Below are 27,509 nucleotides of genomic sequence, written 5' to 3' on the forward strand. Positions count from 1 at the left end.
ACTGTAATTTTGGAGTCGATATGGAAAATGAAAATTACTGAAAGATCTGTAATTTAAAAAAAAAAGTTTACCGATTCAAATTTAATTCGCTTTAATATTGTTTCAAGGTGTTTTCTTGGTTTTATCAATTATTTAAATTAAATACATTTTTCCTTAGTCATTATTTGATTTCATTCTTACGGACATGTTTTATGTAAATCGAATAGCTCAAAACTTACACGTAGCTGGCAGTTATTGCAATCCATGCAAAAATTTGGCTCCAGTTGTGGTCTATGTGTTGATGTTGAAAACTGCTCCACCGATGAACAAAAAAAAAAATTTTTGTCTGAAGGATTCAGTGGTACACCGAAAACAGGGAAGCGTTGGATGAAGATCCCAAATGCTGATTTTAGATCGTCACCAACGGGAATAGCAATGGTATCCCAGCATACTGCACATCCATCCGTCACGTCAGGGAAATTTCCTCGCACTACCAATAGTGGAATGCTTCCACTATCCTGCAGAAAATCATCTTCGGGCTAGAACAAAAAATATTAATAAAGCAACTTATTTTTATTATACCATACGTCTCACCTGTATCAGTTCGCGTTTGTCTGTCAACGTTAGCAGTTCAACTCGAGCTGTCTGTGCATTTTTTTTTTCTTCTCTCCTTCGCTTGCTGTGTGCTGGCGTTCCGCCTCGCGGACGAAAGGCGCTTGCTAAACGTTGTCGTCATCGTGTTTGTGTGTTGAGCTGCGTTTTACAGACTGTGCTGGCGAACTAAAGCCATTGTGTCGCGAGTGATTGGTGATGGAAAGTGGCTGCAGTCCATTTTTTCTCTGCTGAGATCCCTCCAATTGGAGTAGCTAGTGTGAGTTTCGGGGTTTTTGAGAGTTTCCGCTGCTGTGTGAGGAAGGAAAGGCGAGAGTGCTGTTCTTAACACCGGTTGAAGAAGTAGCGGCAGCATATCTATGGGAGCTCTTCGAAAACATCGTGATGTCATGGATATAAAGTAGTTTTTATCATTTATTACATTTGTTTTAGACATGCTTGTACATTTCAGGTAATTTATTCTCATTAGTGATACCATTATTTTTTTTACATTTGTTTATTTTTTTGGCTCAATTGTTACAAATGTTTTATTGTTTTATTACAGTACTTGTTTTAGAAGAAGCGGTCAATATTTCTCAGGTCATTACTGACGTCTCTGGAATGGGATTTTTTTTTTTTTTTTTTTTTTTTTTTTTATTATAGTCACTTTAACACTCTTGGGTCATTCGTGACTTGTCCGGGGGTGAGATTTGAACTCGTGACTTTGGCGTAAGAGGTATGGATGTTAACCACTACGCCGGGGTCGCCCCCCTGGAATGGGATTATATTCATGCTTATCGTTGGAGGCCTGACGCTGAACATATCATCAAATTTACTTCTAATTATTTGTAGTTATTTCCTGTCAGTACGCAATGGATACAAGGAATGCTTTTTCAAATATGTTTTTTTATTACATCCTATAATATTATTTTATAACCTAATTTTTTCATATTATTAGAGTTGACTATTTTGTGATATTATTTTCTTCCTTTATATTATACATTTTATATCATTATATTATTTTTTATCCACCGGGATCTTGGAAGTAAGTATACAGTCTTCGTGTAATGTATTTTCAAGGAATGATATTTTACTGCATGTAGTATAACATCAATAAATTTTATTTTATACTTCATATTTTATGTTTTCAAACAGAATTTTAATTATTTTTTTCAGATCATCAATATTTAAAAGATCAAATTGTAATATGATCTTCATGGGCACCAATCGAGTAATATAATTTAATAGTTGCTTGCATATTAATCAACAGCTGAAAAAAAAACGCATTACATCATTAGAGATAATTTCAATTATTCTTTAATATAACCATTGCATTACAGATTAACTAAACATATCACTATACTTTTGTAGAGTGTTCAATATTTACAATTATAGATAACCTAGATTTTTCTTTTTTTCCATTGATTACTTCAAATATTCATACGTCGCATGGGGCACAGTGTCAATCTATGGCACATGTATAATTTTTATGTATAAGTACCATTAAAATATAATGAGTTAAGGGAAGATGAATCACAAATACAACAAACACAAATAAATTGTCATACTTATTTATTATCATACATTGTATTTCACTTTATATTTTATACATATTACATTTTTTACTTTTACATTTAACAAGAATAATCCATCCAATCAGAAAAAAATCCCAAACATATCTGAAGCATTGGACTTATCGATATCAATTATTCATGTTTATTTCAATATTTATAAATTTATTTTGTATCGCATTACTCATCGAAATTAAAATTAAGCTGATGAAGCAGAGGAAGCGACAACAATGCATAACATTATATGCAAAATATTTATTTTACGGGTTATTTCTCGTCATGCATGACACCATTTAGATGAGATTCGTTTTTTATTTTTTGTTTTGTTAGTTAAACATTACACTTTTTCATTATTGTAAGGAGAGTATCAAGAATGATTCGAGCTAAAAATGTGTATTTGCTTAATATAACCTTGAGATTTCAGTGTTACATCCACCTGATGCTGTGAGCTGAGCAGACATAAAGCTGTATCTTATTATATGTAAAATATGTATTAATTGCATTGCAGAATATCAGCTATTTTATCCACATAAATGTATTTTCATTATTTCATATTGTAATGTTCGGATATATTTCATTTCTCCATTACATATATTTACATCAGGGTATCATTTGACCTGAAACTGGACGATGGAGTGGTATGACAACCGGAGTCTAGGAGGGAGTAAACACTATCATTTTCTTTATCCTACCGATTCGATTGTGGTGGTGTGAATTCTACTCCAACAGTTTCAGTGAGATTGACGCGCCCTTCTTAACAAACCATCCTGTAGGAAGCTTAATAAGTATTGCGAATTGCGTTATTCGATTTGTTGGATCGTATCGTTGGAAGGAGATTCTTAAATTTCCGTGGATTTCGCGTAAGTGTCTCTACTTACGGGTCCGCCCCTCCGTTTTTGGCCCTTCATACAGCGATATTGTGAATTCAGATCAGTAGCTCAAATTGATCTTGCTATTAAGTGGAGCTGCATACAAGACAAGATCTTTGAAGGGATGGTGGCTACCTTACATACATACATATATACCATACCTCTCACCTGTATCCATTTTACAACACCTGATAGTGATTGTTCAATTCTGCGTCATCAGTCTTGGCTCGTTTGAAACCACGCGATTTTTTTTTAAGAAGGACAAATAATTTTTTTTTCTGGTCACTTTAACCACTCTTGGGTCATTCGTGACTTGTCCGGGGGTGAGATTTGAACTCGTGACTTTGACGTGAGAGGTATGGATGTTAACCACTACGCCGGGATCGCCCCCACAGGTAAAAAATCACAACATGGGGAATTCGACGTCTCTCGCTGTGAAAACTACCGAACTCGGTAATGGAACGGGTTGTTTACCGAAACTTCAGTAAAATATTTCACCGAAGTCAGTGATGAAGCTGATTTACAGATCTGCCGGTAATTTTTTTTTTTACCTTTTTCGTTGAATTGAAATGAAATCACGGAAATTCGGTAATTTTATTTACAGTTTTCAGCAATAGAGTGAGAAAATACCAAAACATCTGTAATGTATAGAATTACCGAACTAAAACGGTATTTCTTTTACCGAACTCAGGATCTCTGTTTCACACTAAGATTTTTTTACAGTATACTGTAATTTTTTACCGAATATGGAACAGCTGAACATTCGGTAATTCATTCGGTAATTTTTTTATTTACAATCTGTTCTGTAAATTTTCTTCGCTTGTGGGCTGTCAAAATTTACTAACCTGGACTGTAAATTTTACTGAAAGATCAGTAAAGTTTACCATAGCGTTCAGTATATTTTTTACCGAATCGACTGTACTTTATTTTCATAATAAATCATAAACATTTTAATTTTTATTGATTAATTAACTGTTTCTTTCTTTCACCAAACCAAAAGATTCATTCCTTTTAATTATATATTTTTGAAGAGGCATTTTCATCTTTCGTTCATACAGAAAATTGAAAAAAAAAATCATTAAAGAACCCAGACTCGCTCGATTTAGTAGTAAACCGTGCTAAAATCTCGGCTAAAATACAGTTTTTTCGGTAGATGAGGACATGCCTAACGTCGATGACGTCTGAAACAAATTGGCCTAGAAATAATACTAATTATATTTTCGACCTAAATTGCCCGGAATCTAGCTAAAAGTAAAGTACTTACGTTTCACAAGGTAGAACCGAAAGACATCGAAATGGCAGCCAATATTGAGTTTGTCAGCACGAAAATCTTTCAGTAACTTTTATAGAATTCGGTATTTTATTGCTGATTCTGTTTGTAAAAGATTATTTTTACAGTACATTCGTCAAAAATTTTACAGAATTGCGGAATCGCAGCCTTTTACAGTTCCGATCCACAAATTTTATTTACAGTTTTCAGTAAATGTATGTAAATTACGTAAATTCAGCAGTTCTGATTGCGGAAAATTGGTAAAAAAAAAATTTTTACATAGGAATCGGTAAAAATTACATTTTACCGAACAAATCCAGCAAAAAAGTACCGAACAAGATTTAAGAAAATTGGTGTGTAAGTGTGTGTTGAGTTGATTGATTACTCAAGAGTAGGGTAAACCCATTGGACAGTGTACGGACAGAGGTTTGTCCTAAAACGGTGTTTCGCAAAAACCCATTAATGGGTATAAAAATACCCATTTCCGCTAAAAGTGCCCCTCCTCATTTAATGGGTAAACTATGGTTTACTCATTAATGGGTAAATGGGTGGTCTGTCAATAAATGGGTGTTTTTACCCATTTTCTTAAATTGATCTTACCGTAAAATGGGTGAAAAATACCCATTTGTACAAATGGAGGATGCAAGCGCTGCACGGTGTTTCGCGAAAACCCATTAATGGGAATAAAGATACCCATTTTCAAACCATGTATGCAGCTGTCAAAAAATGGGGAAATTTTGAAATCATAAAATCAGTGAAAAAATACCCATTTAAAGAATCAGTTCAAGGTTGAATAATGGGTATGTTTTTTACCCACTAATGGGTGAAAAAACACTTCGAAATTTAATCGTCGCATTTCCGTCACCGACTCATTGGGAATGCAAATAGTTACTGTCCGCAGCATATTTAGCGAAAATATACGATCTCCGGAAAAGGATTGAATCCGAAACGTTGGAGAGGCTCACGGATAAGTCATTACAAATTATCCAATATGGTATTATATTATTTCGTGTAATAAAATTTGACCGCAACCCCTTCATTTATTTTCCATGTTTCCGTTCTTGTACTTCCTCGGTCATCATCCCAATTGGGAGAACACAATGCTTTTTTATGGATGCACCATGAAGCAGCATCTTGTGAACTGATGGCGAGAGAGGGTAAAACGAATAAAGCTTCGTCAAACGCAATGCCGTTTGTTCAGCATAATGCTGGTATGCTTCGACGTTTATCGCCATCTTCGAAGACAGAGCCCTTAAGATGTTTGAAAATCGATTGAGTATTTCCTCATCAAGGTCGGTGACTCGAGCGGTACACCGACCTCGAGAAAACTTTTAAGAGCTTGATTAAAGCCAAAAAACGCGGTTACTGGCGTCGGTTCGTCGATGGTTTGTCGAGAGAGACTTCGATGAGAACACTCTGGAATGTCGGCAGGAGAATGCGCAACGCGTCATCACCGGTCAACGAAGACAAGGAGTACTCAGACAGTTGGATATTCAGCTTCGCGCAGAAAGTTTGCCCGGATTCGGTGTCGGTTCAAACCAACGTTCGTGATAGTCCGTCGGGTAGTAACGAAATAGATTCTCCGTTTTCGATGGTGGAATTCTCACTTGCTCTCCTCTCATGTAACAACTCAGCTCCAGGAATGGATAGAATCAAGTTCAACTTGCTCAAAAATCTCCCAGACGTCGCGAAGAGACGCTTGTTGAACTTATTCAATCAATTTCTGGAGCACAACATTGTTCCGGATGATTGGAGGCAAGTAAGAGTTATCGCCATTCGAAAACCCGGTAAACCCGCGTCGGATTATAACTCGTACCGTCCCATCGCGATGCTGTCCTGTATACGGAAATTGTTGGAGAAAATGATTCTTTTTCGTCTAGACAAATGGGTCGAGTCGAATGGTTTACTTTCAGATACGCAATTTGGATTTCGGAGAGGCAAAGGAACGAGCGACTGTCTTGCGTTGCTTTCAACTGAAATTCAACTGGCCTATGCGCAAAAACAGCAAATGGGTTCAGTTTTCTTGGATATTAAGGGGGCTTTTGATTCTGTTTGTATCGATGTCCTTTCGGATAAACTCCACGATAGTGGGCTTTCACCAATTATGAACAACTATTTGAGCAACTTGTTGTCTGAGAAATATATGAGCTTTTCTCATGGAAACTCGACAACTTCACGAATTAGTTACATGGGTCTCCCCCAGGGCTCATGTTTAAGCCCCCTTCTTTATAATTTTTACGTTAAAGACATTGATGGTTGTCTTGATGAAAATTGCTCGCTAAGGCAGCTTGCAGATGACGGCGTTGTGTCCGTTATAGGGCCAAGTGCACCGGACCTGCAAGGACCATTGCAAGATACCTTAGACAATTTGTCTACTTGGGCTATGAAGCTGGGTATCGAATTCTCTCCGGAGAAAACTGAGTTGGTTGTTTTTTCTAGGAAGCATCATCCTGCACAGTTACAGCTTCAACTAAAGGGTAGAACAATCACTCAAAGTATATCTTTCAAGTATTTAGGTGTCTGGTTCGATTCCAAATGCACATGGGGAAAACATATTGCGTATCTAAAACAAAAATGCCAACAAAGAATCAATTTTCTTCGTACAATTACCGGAACTTGGTGGGGAGCACACCCGGAAGATCTTATCAGGTTGTATCGAACAACCATCTTGTCGGTTCTAGAGTACGGTAGCTTCTGCTTTCAATCCGCGGCGAAAACACATATCTTGAAGCTGCAACGAGTTCAATACCGTTGCCTCCGAATCGCGCTTGGCTGTATGCACTCGACGCATACGATGAGCCTCGAAGTACTCGCGGGTGTTCTCCCACTGACAGATCGTTTCGCTGAGCTGTCTTTCCGGTTCCTCATCCGTTGTGAAGTATTGAATCCTTTGGTAATAGAACACTTTGAGAAGCTGCTCGACCAAAATCCTCAAACAAGATTCATGAGTTTGTACTATGAGTACATGACGCTGGAGGTTGGTCCTTCTTCATTAATCTCCAATCGTGATTGCTTCCAAGCCTTCTATAGTCCCTCTGTAAATTTTGATCTGACCATGATGCAAGAAATCCATGGAATACCAGATCACCATCGGTCGATGGTTGTTCCCTCAATTTTTGCAATCAAGTACCACCATGTAAGTAACGATAAAAGATTTTTCACAGATGGGTCAACCATAAATGCTTCCACTGGATTTGGTGTATTTAATCAATTTCATAGCGCCTCCTATAAACTGCAGAAACCATGCTCCGTATACGTTGCAGAACTCGCAGCTATATTTTACGCAGTAGAGCGAATTGCCTCACTACCTTCTGACCATTATTTCATTTTTACGGATAGTCTTAGCTCATTGGAGGCTATTCGTTCAATGAGGCCGATGAAGCACTCCTCGTATTTCCTGCCTGAAATACGATCTAAACTGAGTGCTTTATCTAACTGCTCCTATACTATCACCTTAGCTTGGGTCCCATCTCATTGCTCAATTCCGGGTAATGAGAAAGCGGACTCATTGGCTAAGGTGGGCGCTATGGAAGGCGATATTTTTGAGCGACAAATCGCCTTCAACGAATTTTTCTCCATTGCTCGCCAGCAAGTCCTGATCAGTTGGCAACAAAAATGGAATGATGGTGAATTGGGAAGATGGTTACATTCTATTCTCCCACAGGTGTCGAACAAACCATGGTTCAAAGGGTTGGACATGAGCCGCGACTTTATACGCGTTATTTCAAGGCTTATGTCCAATCACTGCTCGTTAGACTCGCACTTCTATCGAATTGGGCTCTCAGGCAGCAATTTATGTGCATGTGGCAGTGGTTATCACGATATCGAGCATGTTGTTTGGTCGTGTACCTTACACCGTGTTGCCAGATCTGAGTTATCCACATCCCTCAGGGCCCGAGGAAAACAACCCGCGATACCCGTTAGAGATGTCTTGGCGAGCCGAGACCTTGACTATTTGAATTTAATTTATGTGTTTTTAAAACGGATAGATTTGAGGATTTAGAAGTTAGTGTCATCTTGTGTTCTCCCAAGTTGTTAGCTACCCATCGGTGTACCCCCATGTTTGTCTTTTTCATCAGAGTGTCGCCTAGTTCGAGATCAAGAGCACATTGCTCTCCAAACCTTGTGTTCACAATCCCTACCCTGCCATCCATTTGTTACAATTTGTTACCCCTAACCTCGAGATAGCCGCGAGTAATCGGCCCCCGCTTTACTAACGTTAGTTTTAAGTAATTTTGTTATCTAAACAATGAATATCGGCTCCGCAAAGCTACAGCAAATGAGCCTGAAAAAATAAACGAATTATTAAAAAAAAAAAAAAAAAAAAAAAAAAAAAGGTCGGTGATATGCGCTGTCACCGCAGGATCTGCAAAGAATCGTCGAGCTGTATTCCCGTCGTTTGTATTGCCGCCCGAAGGAAGCGGTTCACTGATCCGCAGGCCGATTCGCTTAAACTTTCCTAAAGTAAAAATAAAGCATCGTAGTATTAATTCCACAAAAATAACGAAACTTAAGCTGGGTTTAGATTAGGCAAGTCAAATGATCAACTCAGTTGAATTCAACTGACTTGAACGTGAATTGAACGTGTAAACCATGCCATTCAACTGACTTGATCAACTCACTTGAATTGAAAAAAGTTGAACCAGACTCAACTTTTCAAGCCAATTGAATTCAACTGAGTTGATCATTTGACTTGCCCAATCTAAACCCAGCTTTATGTACATCTGATCGATTGTTGTCTCGCCTTGAGCACTTCATTCCGTTTATTTATCCACCATTTTTGCAATGGAATTCGATAAGCGATATTGAGGAGAAATTCCATGCTCCTTATATACGCATGCAGTATCGGGATGATTTCGAAATCTGATGGTTCATCCGTAATTGGCATGCTCAAAGAATTGCTTAAAGCTTTCCCAGATGCTCCGCATAAATGACATGACTGAGAGCTGGCGTTAGTCAAATCATTCAGAACTTTGCCATCGACCATCGATAAAATTAATTTTGGCGGAACATTTATTTGATGATCATGGAACTGTTTAGCTGTTGGAGATAAGTTGGCTATCTGATTTTTAATGTAGTCCACTTCCTTTCTTGTGAGCTCTCCATTTTCCATCTGGAAAATCATTATTAAACATTACATGTCAAATTCGCCGGACTGTTCGAGTTACGGCAACATTTTATCTCCTGCGATACAAATAATCTTTGTATGGTATGATCCACAAGAGACTGCAAAGGAACCTCCGCGATAGAAGGGCATATGGTAATACCTGCAGATGTATATGTATAAACATTTTAAATATTAGAAATTAATTTATAAGATATATCATACCGTCAGTATAGCATATTGACTTTCCTTCGCGAAGTTCGTTGTGAGTGGGGTAGATGTTAGCACCTCTTTCAAGAAACATCATTCGGATGTTCTGGTATTGAAGTTTCGATAAATTATTCTGGCAAAGAAATCGAAGTGCATCATCAACCGATAAGTGCGACGAGTGCGACGGTTTAGCTTCTAAATCTGCACATTCAAGAAGCTTCCGCACGAACGTTGATTATCCAGGATGGTTGGAGAGGTGCTCAATAACCCACGCCAAATCTCTGTTTCCGGAAACTCGCATAGCAGAAACTGCTGCAAATGTCAACTCATCCGGTGGTAAACACTGGCGAATAGCTTGAATTTTCTTTATTTTTGTCTTCTAGCTGCTATCTTCAAACTTCTTCTTCGGACGGCAAACGGGTGTCGATTGATTTGATGATATTTTAAATGTTATGCGAGAGTTGATCCACGTCGAAAATTTTTGAAGAAAAACGGTTTCTTTTCTATGGCATTTCTTAAATTTCGTCCGGAACTTAGGATTCAGCAACCTACACTGAGAAAATTGTGCATATTGCGTTTATGTGCCACACACATAAATTTTTGCAATGTGATTTCACAAATGAAATTTATGTGTGAGACACATAAAGGCGTTCATTCGTTATTCGATAAAATTTATGTGTGATCAGACATAGAGGTTATGGTTAGGGACAAATGATTTTTATTTGGCAGTTTATGGTTTGTATTGTGTTATTTACATATTTCTTAAATATTCGGAACAGTCTGCGTTAATATGTTGACTAATACGTTAGGGCTGGAATCATTTGGTGTAACATAAACTCTCGTTAGTGACTTTGTTATTTCGTTTCGTGGAGAATAGGACGAAGATTTTAATGGAAAATATGTAGTTGATGGTCCTGTTTGTTGTGTAGTTTTGGATGTCTTCTGTGCAGATGTCGAGGAATAATTCGTAAAGGCGCGAGGATCAGAAATCGTGTTAAAATGTGTCGATTCAGTGATTGGGGGGTCTGGGAGATTTCCACCGCTGATTTTCTTTGCTGGCAGCCTCCTCCAGAATGTTGGTCAGCTCGTCCTTGGTAATGTTTATCATCGATGTTATCTCAAACTCTTCGGCTGAAAAATGAAATGTATAATAACACTTTATTTTTTCTAGTTTTTTTTTTCATATATATTTACCTTCGAAAACGTGCAGCAGTTCGTCGGGTAGATCCAATTCTTCTGGCACTTGCTTTCGGCCTCCATATTGTAATTCATCTTTTTCGAGGTCGGTCAGACAGACATGGGTGTATCATAATTTTTTGCTATATGCCGCTACTCATGACGCTCATTTGAGCTGCACATCTTTGGTATATGTTAAGCACATGACGTTTATGTGTGGTTTATAAAATTAATGTGTGGGGCGTTTAATCGAAGTTATGTGTGAAATCACATAAATAAAATCTTTGCTGTTTTATCAGTGTAAGAGTTCTGAGTGCCGGAGGAATATCTATAATATCGCCTTCGCTTTGGAACTTCCGTTTCAAAGCATTTAACGTTTGACCCACGCTTTTCCGTCTAAAAACAGATCGACAAGCTCCCGACAAAGGATTGCACACTCTGAAAGATTTTCTATGCATCATTTCATATGCATCAACATTATAAACTTCAAATATAAAAATATTCAAAATAAAACAACCTACCTTGAGCCATGGCATCGGTAATAAACTGACATTACAGTATATGTTGAGTTGAAATGCACGAAAAATTAGCAGCAGCCTCTCATGTTAGCTTTCATGGAGTATACCATGAAAATCGATGCATAATAAATTTTATTATGCATCGATTTTCATGGCATACTTCATGAAAGCTAACATGAGAAGCTGCTGCTAATTTTTCGTGCATTTCAACTCAACATATACTCACATTTTTTGTTAAGTTCCATTTAACCCGGAAACAGTAGGCTGTGGAGTTTTGACGTCTTCAAAAGAATTGTTTATTTTATCAAGATAAACTTTGCCGAAGACGTCAAGTCTTCAAAACGCCATTTCAATGTATTAAAAAAAGTTAAAGAAAAAATACGTGTTCCACTAAAATGAAGAAATCTCAAAAACACCAACATGTACCTCTCTCAAATTTTGATATTTTGTTTATCGAGTATTGTTTAATTTTTGCTAAAAATGTCAGGTTGCGATTTTTTGCGCTTTGGGAGGTATTTAAGTTCAAAATGTTTATGTTACTTCATAACGATTTTCAGAGTTGGTTGGAAATGCTAACATGAAGCTTTAGTGTGATAATTTATTAGCTAGAGAATGATCTTTAGAAGAGGGTAGGTGGATAGTTCCGTTAGAGTACGGCAGTATGAATATTGAATAGAAGTTGAAAATGAGCGAAGGGCCATTAATGCGACAGTTTTTAAAGATAGACGCACATCTTTTGCCTAACCCGTACGATGTACGCGGATACTTGAAGTATGAGTAGCCTCGGCCCGGATGTTGTTGTTGCTAGATGGGCGCTACTGTTGAGTAGCCTCAGTCCGGATGTTGTTGTTACTGGATGGGCGCTACTTTTGAGTAGCCTCGGCCCGGATGTTGTTGCTGGATGGGCGCTACTGTTGAGTAGCCTCGGCCCGGATGTTGTTGTTGCTGGATGGGCGCTACTGTTGAGTAGCCTCAGCCCGGATGTTGTTCTTGCTGGATGGGCGCAGCCTCGACCCGGATGTGATTCGCTGTCGTTGTTGCTGGATATGCTCGTGATGGAGGCCCGCTGCTGCTGTTTTTGCTATCTGCTGCTGTATTTGCTATCTGCTGCTGGTTTTTGGTGTTGCCACTTCCAAGTCTGCCGTAATTCTCCCCGTTTGTCTTTTTTTTTTTTTGACTTTAAATGATCTTTATTTCTTGTGTTTGTGTGGTTTACATGTATGAATTTTCAAGTGACACAGATGCGTCTTCTCAACTTTAGTACATTTGACATTTTAATTATTAATTACAGTTCCTAGTCCTATCAGGCCTGTTTTAGAGAATGACCACCTTGGTGGGATTGGTTTGTTTTAAATTGAAAAAGGAAACTACTTATAACTACTATTTACAACTACAACTAACCTACAACTACTATATACACCTAATCTACTATATACAAATTGCATTTTCTGATAAATTACATTTTTGTGCAAATTTAGTGTTAATTTCGTTAATTCTGGAATCTATTTTCGCAATACCTTCCTCTTCGTGTAAATTTGTTATTCTAGTGTCGAAAGGACGATCAAGAACCATCCTCAGCACTCTATTTTGAGCGACCTGAATTTTGTTCCTGTGAGTCTGTGCACATGATTCCCACACCGGAGCTGCGTAGAGGATCGCAGGTGCTATGATTTGTTTGTAGACAGCCAGTTTGTTCACCTTTGAGAGGCGGGATCTGCGGCAAATCAGCGGATACAGACATCTAACCAAGGCAGAACACTTGATTACAGTTTTCTCTACATGCGAACGGAAGAGGAGCTTTTCATCAAACAACATCCCGAGATAGGTAACTTCGACTGCCCCGTAACGTGGGTAGATCACCTTTTCGTGGTACGTTACGGGATGTAAGATCTACCACCGATTCCTAGTCCCGACTACTTCAAACTAGGGGAACAGGATTTTTCAGTAATCCAAGGAACACATCTTAGTCCTTATTACTTTTTATGCCTTGTTGATAGTGACAAGACTCGGCTTTGTCTACCAAGGATGATCTTGAAACAAGGCAAAAAATGAGTTAGTTGTCTTCATCTATGTGATTCCTAATTTTCTATCCGTTGTTCCCTAGTTCCTGACTACTTCAAACTAGGGGAACAGGATTTTTCAGTAATACAAGGAACACATCTTAGTCCTTGTTGATAGTGACAAGACTCGGCTTTGTCTACCGAGGATGATCTTGAAACAAGGCAAAAAAATGAGTTAGTTGTCTTCATCTATGTGATTCCTAATCTTCTCTTCGTTGTTCCCTAGTTTGAAGTGGTTCAGACTAGGGTTCTGATGCATGGTCATTATCGGTGTCATACCTTAATTTTGTTGCTAAGGAATCCAATTTTGACTGACAAAGGGGCGCGCCTTTGGAGGGTGTTTCAACACTCCGAAGGCTATAAATAGCGGGACCTTTCAATTAGTCTCGGATCCTTGCGATAAATGCAAGAGTGGCAACTGTAAAAAAAATCGAATGCTTCATCATTTCTCAATAGTGATGGAGTAATACGACATGCACTAAACTAAGGACACGGGATATACTACAATAGATCAATTTACTGGTCGCAGTAGTGTTAGGTCCCGAACAGAGGAAAAAAAAAAAAACTTCGACAGGCCACTCCCTTGTGCCATCCATGATTACAGTACAAGATGGAACCGGTTTCAGTTTGGGCGATGAAATAATCATTCTTTAATTTGAAATTTTGTTTGACTTTTCTTATTTTTCATAGGATTCACCGTTTCTTGTGAAATGAAGACTGTCAGTATACCGAGCAGTAGACGAGTGCACGGATGGATTTGAGTTCACTCACTCGACAAAAAGTGACACAACAGCGGGGCCCTGTTTACTAAAAATGAACACATGAATAATACTCACGTAACATTTGAAACCGGCCTATCAACTTTCGTACACAAAACTTGTTAAGCCTTTTTCGCGCGAACCGAATACGCCCACGCAAACTAACATCACCATTGGGTAGGGGAAATTCCCCCCTTTCCGATAGTGCTCTTGGTTTGCGTGGACGTACTTCGGTTCTCGTGGAAAGGACCTAGCAAATTATTTACAAAAGTTGGTGGGCCCTTTTCAAATGTTACGTGAGCATTATTCATGTGTTCATTTTTAGTAAACAGGGCCCCGCTGTTGTGTCAAATTTTTTTCAGTAGATGAACAAAAGTTCACCCTTGCACTCGTCTGTAGACGACCTGGTATACGATATGCAATTTTTATGGCATACAGCAGAAAAATAATCAAAATGGTATCACACCACCACGATTCGTTAGTTGGGTCAACTGACAGAAGGCTAAAATTTGTTGAAGGGTATGCACATCCTTTGTCCTGAGAAGATTTAACAAAAAACATTTCGGATTAAGTTGCTTGAAACTGAGTGGAAAAAGTGAAACACTAATATGCTTAATATGGTGGTTATTCCAAGAGTCGAAGTGACTTTTGTCACTAGTGAAGTGAGAAAAGTCACGTCGTGGTAACGTGACTCTCCATTTGATTTGCACAGGGGCCACGTCACCACGACGTGACTTTTCTCACTTCACTAGTGACAAAGTCACTTCGACTCTCGGAATAACCCCCGTTGTTCATTAAACACACATTTAACGGTCAATTTAAATGTTTTTAGTTGGTAGTACCACCACCTGTGGCGCGCATAGTCAATTTCATTGGGTCCACATAGAAAAAAATACCATAAATTCAAGTTCTTTTTATTTAATTTTGGGTTTTGCATCCCACTCTCACTTTTTGTTGTTGTCAAAAACGGAACGAGAGATTCGACTTTCTCATGACTATCGTTCAATAAGCTATTAGTAGTGTATTAGATATTCTCAAATTTGAGTCAATTGAACTTAATTTTTTGGTGGGAAATACTCACGAGTAAGTAATTATTTTTGCCGTAGTCAAATGTAAACTACTATAACTGCCTATAACCCCATATCAGTCCCATATGGAAAAAGTAGGCATTTAGAAAATGGCGTTGAAGTTAAGAAGTGCAATTTCCATGTAAATATTAAAATAATCATAGTAAATTAATCGACAATTTTGTCAAGTTAAAATCAGTTGCAATCCCGCATAAACGCGAACCATAATTTGACCTTACCGATAATAATTATAAATTGTTTATAATCCCTCCTAAACTTTAACTGAAATGATTATGGAACTTTACATGAACGTTTGTGTGATAAAGTTTTAACCTTATGTATTATTGTTTTTTGAAAGCGGACCTCACAAATAATGGGTTGTTAAGAACCATTACCATTCAAAATTCTTGTTTTCTCTATACATTTTCGAAAAGAGAACTATATTATAACGTTTTTACTTATGGTTTGAGAACATTAATGGTTATGGTTATGATAGTCAGTAAGGTCCATTAATGGTTTTGTATTATCGCTCAACTTTACGTGGAATATATCGTGAATTGGTAATCAGTAATTTACAGGCAACCAATTCGCGATATATTCCACATAAAGTTGATCGATGTTACAAAACTATTCATGGACCTTACTGACTACCATAACCATAATCATTAATGTTCTCAAACCATAAGTTAAAAGGTTCTAATATAGTCCTCCTCCCGAAAATATAAGGAGAAAACAAGAATTTTGAATGGTAATGGTTCTTAACAACTCATTATTTGTAAGGTCCGCTTCCAAAAAACCATAATACATAAGGTTAAAACTTTATCATTAAACGTTCTTGTAAAGTTCCGTAACCATTTCAGTTGAAGTTTAGCAGGGATTATAAACAATTTTTAACCATTTTTGGTAAGGTCAATTTATGGTTCGCGTTTATGCGGGATCAAGCTTGCATGTATTGTTATATTAACGAAAAATATGGCGATTCAAAAAACAGAAATGTAGCTTGACCTCTGGACGATTGAATTTCAGGATGTGACTGATATGCGAATGCGATTACTTTGTTTGATGGGACAAACTTAGGCCTATTCTGCGTGGCGTGTGAGGTGAGATGACTCGCTGTCACTAGAGAAGTGACAATTGTCACCTAGGGTGAGGTGACTCTCCATTTGATTTGCATGGAGACTCACCTCACCCGAGGTGACAATTGTCACTTCACCATCACTTCACTGTAACTTCACCTCACACGCCGCGCAGAATAGGCCTAACTGACTTGATGTTGTTTTCACATTTTTCATGATCAAAGTCCGTAGTTTTATCACGTAATATGAAAGTAGATGCCAATTGATAGTGGATAGCGTTATTATCTTAAAATTGAAGAAAATCCATATGGGACTGATATGCGATTATAGCAACAATCAATACGAAACTAACGATTTTAAATTGGCTCACCACTTTAGTAGCCTATTGGTCCCAAGCAAACGATTAACGTACCCTATTCTAGTTGAAATTCTATTACTACACTATGTTTGTTTTGATTCGCTATGAAAGTTTGACAGATAACATCAGGGGTGTGTGGATTCATGCAGAACATGCAGGGGTGAGTTTAATAGCTTGGGACTGCTTGGGACCGTTGTTCTGGTACTGAGTGAGCCAAAAATAATAATGATTTTCTTCGGGACCCAGTGGTCTTAGAGTTACCTCTATGTTTATAGGCAGTATAGAGATTTTCACGTCCGATTGTATTGGTGCGGTATGTGAGAGCGTGTTAGTGATAATACGAGGAAAATGCATAACAAATCGCTGTCAAACTCATTTTGGCAGATCTAATTTCATACATTTTGTAGGTTAGCCAGAGGAAAATAATAAACAACTTTACACGGCGGTGCACCCGCTAGTGTGCGTGCGTTAAACGTCACTAATCTCTATAGGCGGTTTACTAAAAATTAGTTTATTGAACGGAACATGGGAGATGAGTGAAAAGAACTTAATTTTGGGTAATTTATCGGTTCCGTGTACCGCAATCTGTTCAGCGTACTGCCTATCACAGTATGCTCAATAGATGGCGTAGTGTTTAGCGACGATGTTTTATATTAAAAAATATGCAATGTGTTATGTCTGTTTGTCTGTGGTGTAACTATTTCTTTCTCTGAGGTATAAAAATCTCTGGTCACTTCTTCCTTCGGAAGGGAAGGGAAGCCGTTGGTCCCGGCCCATGCGTGTTGAATGGGTGCGATATCCTACGCAGGTGTGGAAACTGCCTTCCTTCACATCGATGTACGTCAGTGATTGGCACTAGATTGCGGAACAGAGACCGACGTTAAATAAAGGAAAGAACTATTTCTACCGCAGTAGTCTAACGAGGTACCGTTAGACCTTAATCTGATGCAAGGAATTTCTCTAAACAAGACAACTCAACTTTTCTCCGTAGGCATTGCATCTTCTTAACAGTATTTCAATATTATAAAGTTGTAGCATTCGCTTGATCGTAACGAACATAAATAGCAAATAAATATTGACAGCGACACGCATGTGGTCTACTTACAATAACTTTTTTTCTTCTTATAGCAGTGAATCAACAACATTACTAAGCGCAAATAGGTAGTCCGCCGATTAAAAGTACTTTCAAATACCTTCGAGGATTTCTCCATTCTGTCGTTACTTGCTTTTCTTTGTGTTTATTTCGTAGTTAAGCTTTCTGGGAGTCATAAATTGCTCCAGAATTTCGTCAGTCACATCCTTCCTTTTTACTTGATGTTCCGCAACGATTGGCTGCAGAGTTTCGATAGCAATCTTTTTAATTTCACCACTCAGCAGTTCACCTTTTGTATAGGCGATACGAATACGTTCCAGCTCATCATCATCTAATAGGAAAAAGCGCAATAATTGGAAACTGACATCAATATCCGTATTTCCACCAAACTGACGATGTTCTTCCAATGTAGGCCTTCCACCGGAGAATGCATGCTTGTTGACCTTGTTTTTGATCTGCTTGGGAGTGTCGGTTAGAAAAACGGCCGAATTAACGTCACTTGCAGACATTTTTGTTTTGGCGCCTTGCAAGGCCGGAAAGAAGCTTGAGTGGATCAGTGCTGGTTTTGGGAACCCTAATCGAGGAGATACGTCTCTAGTCATCCGGAAATACGGATCCTGGTCGATTGCACAAGGAATCAACACAGGAAGCTTGTCGTTTCCGAAAATGAAGGGGAACGTCGTTGATAAGGCTGGGGCTGCTTGTGCCGCTGGGAAACCAATTTTTCCTATAACATCCGAATCGCCAAATCCGAAGATACCTTTCACCTGATTGAAGGTTACACATTTTTGAATCCGTATGATATTCTGGTAAAACGCCGGACAACGACCCATGTAATCAAGATTGGCAAAGATGAAGGTCTTGCTTACATCGAAGCCGATGGCAATGATATCTTTAGCATTTTCTCGTGCCATCCTCATCGATTGCTCTACGGTCAAATCCTTCCAGAGTGTTTTTTCATCGTCCGTCAATTGAATCACCAAAGGAACATCAAACGTTTCCTGTAACCACCTGAAATATGTATAATATTATCAGTACCAAAGATAATATATAACTGTAGCAATGCTAATGTAATTGATACAAGCAATATCAAGCGTAAGTTACATCATCAATAATGACCTATATTGAGCCGCAATGCATTTTTCAAAAAAAAAGCAGTTTTTTTAAACCTAAACTGCCGTTATACGCATAACTGTCCCATGTTCTATGCAATCCTTATGCACCGTGGGACTCTTATGCGTAGAACGGCAGTAAAATTCTGGTAATGAAAATGTATTTACTGTATTCTATTGCCAACCGGAATTTCGGCTTTAAACGAAAAATGCATTTTTGAATAATAAATATGTTTGTTCCCTTTCATTGAATCAACGGAAAAAACTTAACTTCTATGGTAGGTCAAGTTATAACTCATGTATACTATGTATTATAATAGGTTTGTATGAGTCACATAGCGATGAAGAGCTTTTAAAATTTAATACTTACTTGGTAACTATGAAAGGTACTAGATGTCCCAAGTGCATCGATTCGGATGATGGCCCTCTTCCAGTGTAGAGATAAAACTTCTTGCCAGCTTCCGCCATGTTAAGTAGTGTGTGTAGATCACGATGCGAGAAGAAAATCCCTCTCCGGATCAGGGGATGAACCGGTTTTCCTGCCACTTTTTCAAGACGTTGAATTAGGGCATCATCTATGTGCGAGCATCCAAAGCGTTCTGAATGAAAACAAAATTAGTCAACGATACCAACGACCCTTTCACATTCCAGACACGGCCAAAAGGGCAACTACTTACTGATCAATTTTTCATAATCGACACCCGTATCCGATTTGCTCGTTACCGTCCATGGGTCTACAAAATCTTCCTCGTCGGCAGCGCTAGTTGAACTACCATTGTTCTCTTCCAGTTTGATATTTTCGACTTCTGGAACATCTGTCATTTCGTCACTGAGTTAACCAAAAAGGCGCTTTACGAGGGTTAAAATCTTGTTGAGGTACCTCGCCAAAAGAACGGATGCAATTTTTCGCGTTCCGAACAAGATTATCAAGCACATGCACTACACACAGCATAGTACAAACCAGCGCCAGCACAGCACCAGTTCAAGAAAAAAAGCAGTGTCAGCGGCAGCGTGCGAGCGAGAGCGGAGAAGTAAATACCAGCTCTGTCAAAAGTTTAACACGGAAAAACAAAACTTTAGAGATGAAAAACTATACACTCAAAGATAAATTAAATCAAAAAAGCTTAAAAAGTATGCAGCTTCCCGCTTCACCTTATTGAGTCTGAGCCATGATTACTTCGGAAGTAGTCATGCATGATTAAATTCGAAATAATCTTTCCATTATTAAATATTACTCTTTTTCAATACTGATACATATATAATCAAAACGGATTAAAATTCAATCAAAAATTATTGAAATAGAATAAAAAATTATTAAAATTTATTCAAAAAAGATTATCTTCAATCTAATCAACCATGATTAAGCTGGGATTAATAGCAAATGCTTAGTTTTTAGAAAGAGAGTATTCATTTTTAATCTTTCGAAATGATTAAACTGAGTTTAATGTCAAATTGATTAAATTTCAGGCGAAGTGGGAATAGTTTAATTTATCAGTGTACCCAAAATTAAGTACTTTTCCCACAATTCCGGGGTTCAGCCCCCAAATTTGAGAATTCGGATCAAGGTTGCAAATACTCTGCTAATGAATGCTAGAAAATCACATTATCAATAGTTTTTAAATTGAATCTCATTTTTGGTTTCGAAAGAAAACTTGTTCATAATTATTAATTTGACTCGTTTATTTATTGGGCAAATATAAGAGAATATTAGCGGGTAAAAATTGCAACAGTCGTATATACAAAACTCGAGCAATTTAGCACTTGACTGCTCTGAAATCAAATATAAAAGTATTACCATATTGATTCAATGATAAAGTTCATAAACTTACTTCATATTTGCACGATGATGATGTTAAAAAGGAACTTTCTAGCCGACTTGCTATTTCTGAACATAAAGATAAAGATCAAAGGAATGTGAAACGCAAAATGATCGAAAGTTTGACAGATCATGCAATTAACTGATCGTCCAGCAAAACTTTCAGGATTGCTGTTTGTTCAGTAAAAACTGCTTGTGCTGGAAGCAGTTCAGCAATCCATTTTGCTGGACCTCGATTTCAATTTTTGGTGTGTGGGCCTTTCTAATAAAAAAATTCCATAAACGAAAGATTATTCTAATGATAGAACTATCCCACAAATGGTTTGGATGAAACCCGGAACACGTCGTTAAGCAAAATAACCATACAATTTTATTAGGGCAGCTTTTGTACACTGAAACAAGGACCATAGTTAGGAATACTATTTTGCAGAAAACACTTATTATCAATATAACCACGCTTATTGCTGTTGAATATACTATGAATTCAGTATAGTCACAAACGAAGTGACTAACCTGCTATTTCAATTTTTTAGTGTACCACATGGCAACACCACTACTACTAGATTGTACCACATGGCAACACTACTACTGGATTGTACTAGCATTTTCACCAAATGTATTAGAATGTTTTGGTTCTATCTCTTTCACTCTACTCAAAACTGAAATGCATAAAAAAAAAAAGAAAAAGTGATACACTCTTTGCACACTGTCAAAGAATCATTGTACACAAAATCAACTTTGTTCAAATCAAAACTAAAAAACTAACCCATCTGGTGGATGATGGCACAAGCTTCCAAGAAAATTCTATTACAGTGAACACTCAAAAAATATTGAAACCTAAATAGTATAAAAGTTACGCTAATTCGCAACTCTCCGTACCGACGCAAAGGTCGGTATAAAGGGAGAGAATGCAAACTTAGTATAAAAATTGTTTATGCGTGCCATAGTATAAAATCGAAATATACACAGCAAAAAAAATGTTGAATATTACATCGAAACTGCTGCAACCAGGTCAATCCATCATCGGTTGTGTAATATCACATTGTACGATGTACATCGATTTTGCGAACAAAATTACATCCATTGATGTAATATTGTATCTGCTTTTTGCTATTACATCATTATTTCATACATTAGCTTGAATTACGTTGATCGATATTACATTTTTTTTGCTGTGTACTTTCAATGCATAGATACAGCTTATTCGAGAGAACGTATTTTTCGCTTCTTTATTTTATTTATGGAAAATATTATTGTTTTCAAATAAAAATAAAAATTGTCTCAGGAAGCCTTTTTAATTAGTTTATTTTTTATGAATATTATTTAAAAAAATACTTACAATTTCGATGCTGCCCAGCAGATCACAGGCGCAGTAGAAATCCGCCGGGACAAAGCTCTTCATCAGCACGAAGCTCCGAAGGGAATCCAGATGTTCTTTTTCTGTCATTTTAGTAAACACTGAGCGAATTCCACTCCTTTATTCGGACTTAGTATAATTTTGACGAAAATTTTAATCGAACCAATGTATACATTTTGAAAAACCATAAAATGCATAAAATTTAATCTATATTCGTTTTGTAATATTTTTGAGTGAACCACATTATTTTAATGGATGTCTTCGCCAGTTAGTCGACTGTCACTTGGTTTGTGGTATAGTTTACTATGAATGTTAACATTTTTACTATGAATCTGGCAATACTACTATGCTTGCTTAAAATGCATAGTAATTTTGATAGAAATAATAGTAAAATTAAATGAAATTGTTTTCTGCAAAAATCTATTGGTGAGGGTATTTAATCTAAACCATCAATATAGTATTTTTGCCAATGGATTTTGTTTCAGTGTATGATTGATATCGTCCTTGACTTCTGATGAATAGGTTTGTCATTGACCGCTATTTTACGGAAAGGCGCTGCTATCGCAGTCGATCTGTCAAAGTATGGCGAGGAAAATAACCAAACATTGCCGAAAAAAGGAAAAACATACTTCAACGTTCTTTAATTGATGCGTTTTTATTCGATTATTCCCTAAACCGTCGCTTTTCTTAGTTAAAATTATCTTCGACATATATCTTACGTGAGGAATATTAAGGTATTTCATATATGTTATAAAATCAGTACGTGGCTTCATTGGTACACCTGAAATTAAAAGGCAAACTTCCTTGCATCGATTCAGCTATGGCTACCGACATTATAAAAGGGTATGTTACTGCTTCTATTTCGGTACCGAAATATTTACACCGATTAACAATATATTTCGTATGCGTGTCCATTAGGTACTCACATCTTCAGCAAGAGCTGAATAAGGCTCGCGATAATCTCAAGGATCTAAATGAAAATATTCGCAAAATTATTGGACGTGATCCGTCGACTACTGAACAGTATAATAGCGGGAACAGGTAATGTTACTTAAGCTTAGCTTGCTAACAAATGATAGTTCTAAACATTGATATCTCTGTACAGCTTTGGAGCATATTCGCGCAACGAAGTTAGGAAACGTAATTTGGCCGGATTTGAACCAGGTAGACGCATGGAACAAGAACGTCGCTATTCCGATGTTGGTGGTCAAAATCCACCTAAACGACGAGCCGTTGGGGAAACTAAATCGGTTTTCAGCCGATTGTCTGGTCCGCCAAATCGTGATCTAGAGTACGAAAAACCGAGGATTCACTCTCGGGTTATCAAAGAACAACCAACAAGACAAGAGATCGTTGCTGCTCAGGCTGGCGATGAACAGTCCCGTGCCCGAAATCGGCGCATCTTCGGTTCCCTTCTGGGTACGCTGCAGAAATTTTCCCAGGAAGAATCCAAACTGAAGTCGAAGGAAGAGAAAAAGGCTCAGATAGAGAAGAAACTGGAAGATCAGCAGAAAGTTGAACGGGAAAATTTACGTAAAGAAAAACAATGCTTGTACACCGATCGAAAACGTCAGCAGTTGGAGATTCGCGCTTTAGAAACGAAGATGAACAAAATGAAAGATCTGGAAGCGTGGGAGGAAACGAAGAAGCCGCTTGCCAATTACATCAAGACCAAGACGAAACCACATATGTTCTATCTTCCAAAAAAGATGGACTCGAAGATGGAGAAAAAGTTAAAGGAATGCCAAGAGGAGCACGCAAGTAAGTGTTTTATAATAGTTCTTTCATTCATTTTACTTATCGTAAAATCTCTGCAGAAATGATGGAACAAAAGCGTCAAGAGGTCATGGACAGCATTGCCACTGTGGAGGCTCGTCTCAAGGCTGATCTTAAGAATTTAGAGGAAAATGCTAACCGCGATCGATCAGTTGCCACAGGTACAAATCTGAATAACTCGAAACTGGACCGTATTGCTGCCGCAGACGACGACGAAGATTACCACGAAGATGATCATGCAAACAGTTCGTATAATGACGATGATCATTCCGACGTAGCTGAAGGACCTGCACTACCTTCGGCGTTGGTGGCACCCAATTTCAAAATAACTATCCATAATAATGAGATTAAGCAAGGTAGGTTCAAACATATTTTGAGTTAACCATGATGACTAAATTGCATTTTATTCGATTAGCCGAAAAATCAGAATTATCTCCCAATATATTGCGTTTGGTCGATGGAACGGTTTCGTCATCGATGAACATCGATTCACCGTCGGAAAGTGCTTCCTATTTGACTCAGGGTGAAAACTTCCAGATCACATTCAAAACTGATCGCAATTCTGAGTGATCCGATCAGTCGCTCTCCGTACTGTCATCCCATGCAAACAACAAGCAATGCTGAATACGAAGTAGAGGATTGCCATCGATATACAGTACAATAAAAGTTAGAAACACAGGGACAGAGAGCGTATATGCATAAGCAAGTGCTTCATCGATAAAGAAAAACAAACAAACAGCATCAGAATGAGACATCATAAGGCATTGATTGCCCTTTGTTTGTTTGCGAAATAAAACCATTAGAGCCAACCGAAGTTGAAGCACTGACGAGAGTGAAGAGCAGTAATTTTTCGTTCCAAGCACACAGTTCCGTATTTCCGGATGCGTTTTCCTAGTGTACTCAAGCGTAGACTTCATAAATAATGAAGAGGAAACTATTTCAAAAACTAATAATGTAGCCGTAAAGTTATCTAACAATGCAGTGAGTAATAATAAATAACTGGTACTTTACCACGTTGATGACGTTTTCTTAAAACTACTTACCAAAAAAGCTCTGCCTGAAATATGCCCAATGGGGTAGCACCTTTCGGGAAAACATATACACTCAAGGCCCAAGCGCAATGACAGCGGAAGCGGAACGGCAGCGGCAGCGGAAAAGCCCGATCTGAGTAAGCCTACTTGTCGGATTGAAAACTAGTTAGAATCAAATCGACTTCGGTTAGGCATCTTGATGTCATTTGTGACAACTGTCAAACTTTCCGTTTCCGTTCCGCTTCCGCCCACATTGCGTTTGGGCCTTCAGGTCTTTTTTTACACGGGGGATACGTACCGTGTAAAAAAAAGCGTGTAAAAAAACCTACGAGATTTTGATTTTTCGCATGCTTAAATGTTGTTAAAAAATCGGATTTTGATGCCATTTGTAATTAAAGCATGCTATGGTCCATACAGACATATTTTAAAAATTTCTGTATTTACACCAAAAATTGTGATTTTTTTTTAAGTACACGGATAGAAATCTCCTTATACCTTTTGGCAAATTTCCATTGCTGATTATTCATAAAATGTATAAGTCAACTAATAAGCAGACGCCTTGCAAAAAGTTAATAAAGATCATGTGTCAAATGAAATGTATAAGCGGTCACACATACCTTTCATGCATTCTAATAGGACCTATGTGGTTTGTTTTATGGAATGTATAAGGCTGATACTTTGGCAAAAATGTATAAGTGAAACACATGAATTAAATAATTGATTTTCGTTTCGTGTATGCCATTCGATTACCTATAGCTTGAAACGGATAATGTGATTGGAATCAAGTCGATAGGTTGTATCGTTGTCGAGAAATCGTTAAAAACGTACCGTGTAAATCGTGGAAAACCGTGTAAAAATAACCGTGCAAAAAAAAACCGTGTAAAAAAAGACTTCAGTGTATTGCTACTTAAGGCAACTTTAACTTTTGCCTTTGGCTGGTACACGGCTGGACAAAGTGTACCATTGCACAGAGGTCCAGAAAAAGTGTCTTTTACAAAGTTGTTTCTTATAGTACGTTCAGACTACAGACGAGGCTCGGTAGCTCAGTGGTTACCGTTTCTGCTTACTGAGCAGAAGGTCGGGAGTTCAATCCCAGGCCCGTCCCCTTCCTTGCAATTTTTCACTTTGCCTTATTCTATACCCACTAGATTTTAATGAAAACAAATTCTTCTTTAACACCGATCGCATCACTTACCACAGTGTGGGTCCTGATCTAAAAATAGAAATTGGATGAGTGCGCGCGCGTGTGTGTGTGTGTGTTTGTGTATTATAATCGCTCTACCAAAAAACGATCCCTGCGTGTGCGGTGCAACCTTTCCCCACATCCAACATCCCAGTGATTTCTCGTGGAAGCGCAGAGGATTTCTCGGTTTCCTTCACAGCGAGTACCACGTCAACACATTCCTTCCCATTCTAGTTGACCTGCATTCGGACACGGCCGGCGCTGGTATTGCTAAATATTAGATCTCCAGTTCTTACACATTGAGGATGAATGTTAGTCCCAAACATCATCTGTTGGTTCTCTGTGTAATTGCAGCTGATCTGGTAATAACAGAGCAGCAACCGTGGGCGGTCAAACTCATTTTTTTTTTATAGTACGTTCAGACTACAGAGTTATAATATGTTATAGGGCTAGCTTGATGGTGGTTTCTGTGTTGCAATTATTTGACAACCGTTATAACACAAACGAAGTGACAGACGGAGCGGCTCGAAAATTTTGGTGACGAACCTGCTATTGCAATTTTTCAGTGTACCACATGGCAACACCACTACTACTGGATTGTACCACATGGCAACACTACTACTGGATTGAACTAGCATTTTCACCAAATGTACTAGAATGTTTTGGTTCTATCTCTTTCACTCTACTCAAACTGAAATGCATAAAAAAATGACAAAATGATACACTCTTTGCACACTGTCAAATAATCATTGTACACAAAATCAACTTTGTTCAAATCAAAACAAAAAAACTAACCCATCTGGTGGATGATGGCACAAGCTTCCAAGAAAATTCTATTACAGTGAACCACATTATTTTAATGGATTTCTTCGCCAGTTAGTCGTCTGTCACTTCGTTTGTGGTTATAACATGTTATAACTCTTAAGTCTGTACAGCGTTTTAAGGACTATCCACATTAGATCCGTTTGCATTGCGTCTACCAAGGTGCTATATAGGTGTTCTAATGTGTCAAATTCATGATTCAGCCATGTTGAATTTTTGTATGGGACAGCGACCGAGTTTGTTTACAATTTGCTCTAAAACCGCACTAAATTGTCCAATTTTTTTTTTTTTTTTTTTTTTTATTAATTTATTTGTACAGGCTCAATCGAATAAACTTTACAGAGCCGAGTTATCATTTGCATTATACATGATTCATGTCTTAAATCTAGAGTTAAAGGAATTGAACCGATTACTCGCGGTCGTCTCGAGGTTAGTGGAGATTTACAATTTTTTGGATGGGGAAAGGGAGAAGGAGGTTTGAAATATGATTTATTATACAAATATTTAATTAATCCTAAAACATGAACTTATTTCTATTCATCTTGAAGACAAACATAAAAAAAAAAAAAAACTACGCGCACAATACACAAACTAAACACAAGGTTAACCAAACTTACAATCTAAGGTTAGTATTCTTAAAGTAAACATATATGAGTTTCATAAACTCCAGATCACGTCTAGCCAAAATATCCCGAACTGGAACATTAGGTTG

At 37.8% G+C, this 27,509-nt stretch overlaps 2 protein-coding genes across 2 annotated transcripts; one reads left to right on the top strand and one right to left on the bottom strand.

Moving 5' to 3' along the window:
• Positions 1-17,585: 17,585 nt before the first annotated feature.
• Positions 17,586-19,808, bottom strand: TrpRS (Tryptophanyl-tRNA synthetase). The gene is made up of 3 exons (XM_065237922.1): positions 19,490-19,808; positions 19,183-19,411; positions 17,586-18,711 (listed from the first exon to the last, which is right to left on the bottom strand). Exons 1-3 carry the CDS (start codon positions 19,632-19,634, stop codon positions 17,826-17,828), a joined length of 1,260 nt encoding a protein of 419 aa, XP_065093994.1. The 5' UTR covers positions 19,635-19,808; the 3' UTR covers positions 17,586-17,825.
• A 2,765-nt stretch (positions 19,809-22,573) lies between these two features.
• Positions 22,574-24,766, top strand: Pnn (desmosome associated protein-like protein pinnin). Its single transcript, XM_065237923.1, has 5 exons — positions 22,574-22,828; positions 22,904-23,026; positions 23,091-23,746; positions 23,803-24,117; positions 24,177-24,766. The coding sequence occupies exons 1-5, from the start codon at positions 22,806-22,808 to the stop codon at positions 24,329-24,331; spliced, it is 1,272 nt and encodes a 423-aa protein (XP_065093995.1). The 5' UTR covers positions 22,574-22,805; the 3' UTR covers positions 24,332-24,766.
• Positions 24,767-27,509: the final 2,743 nt, after the last annotated feature.

This window comes from Ochlerotatus camptorhynchus, unplaced genomic scaffold, assembly GCF_037179485.1.
Source record: "Ochlerotatus camptorhynchus isolate MF236.1 unplaced genomic scaffold, CSIRO-AGI_Acam_v1.1 ptg000660l, whole genome shotgun sequence".
Lineage (NCBI taxonomy): Eukaryota > Metazoa > Arthropoda > Insecta > Diptera > Culicidae > Ochlerotatus > Ochlerotatus camptorhynchus.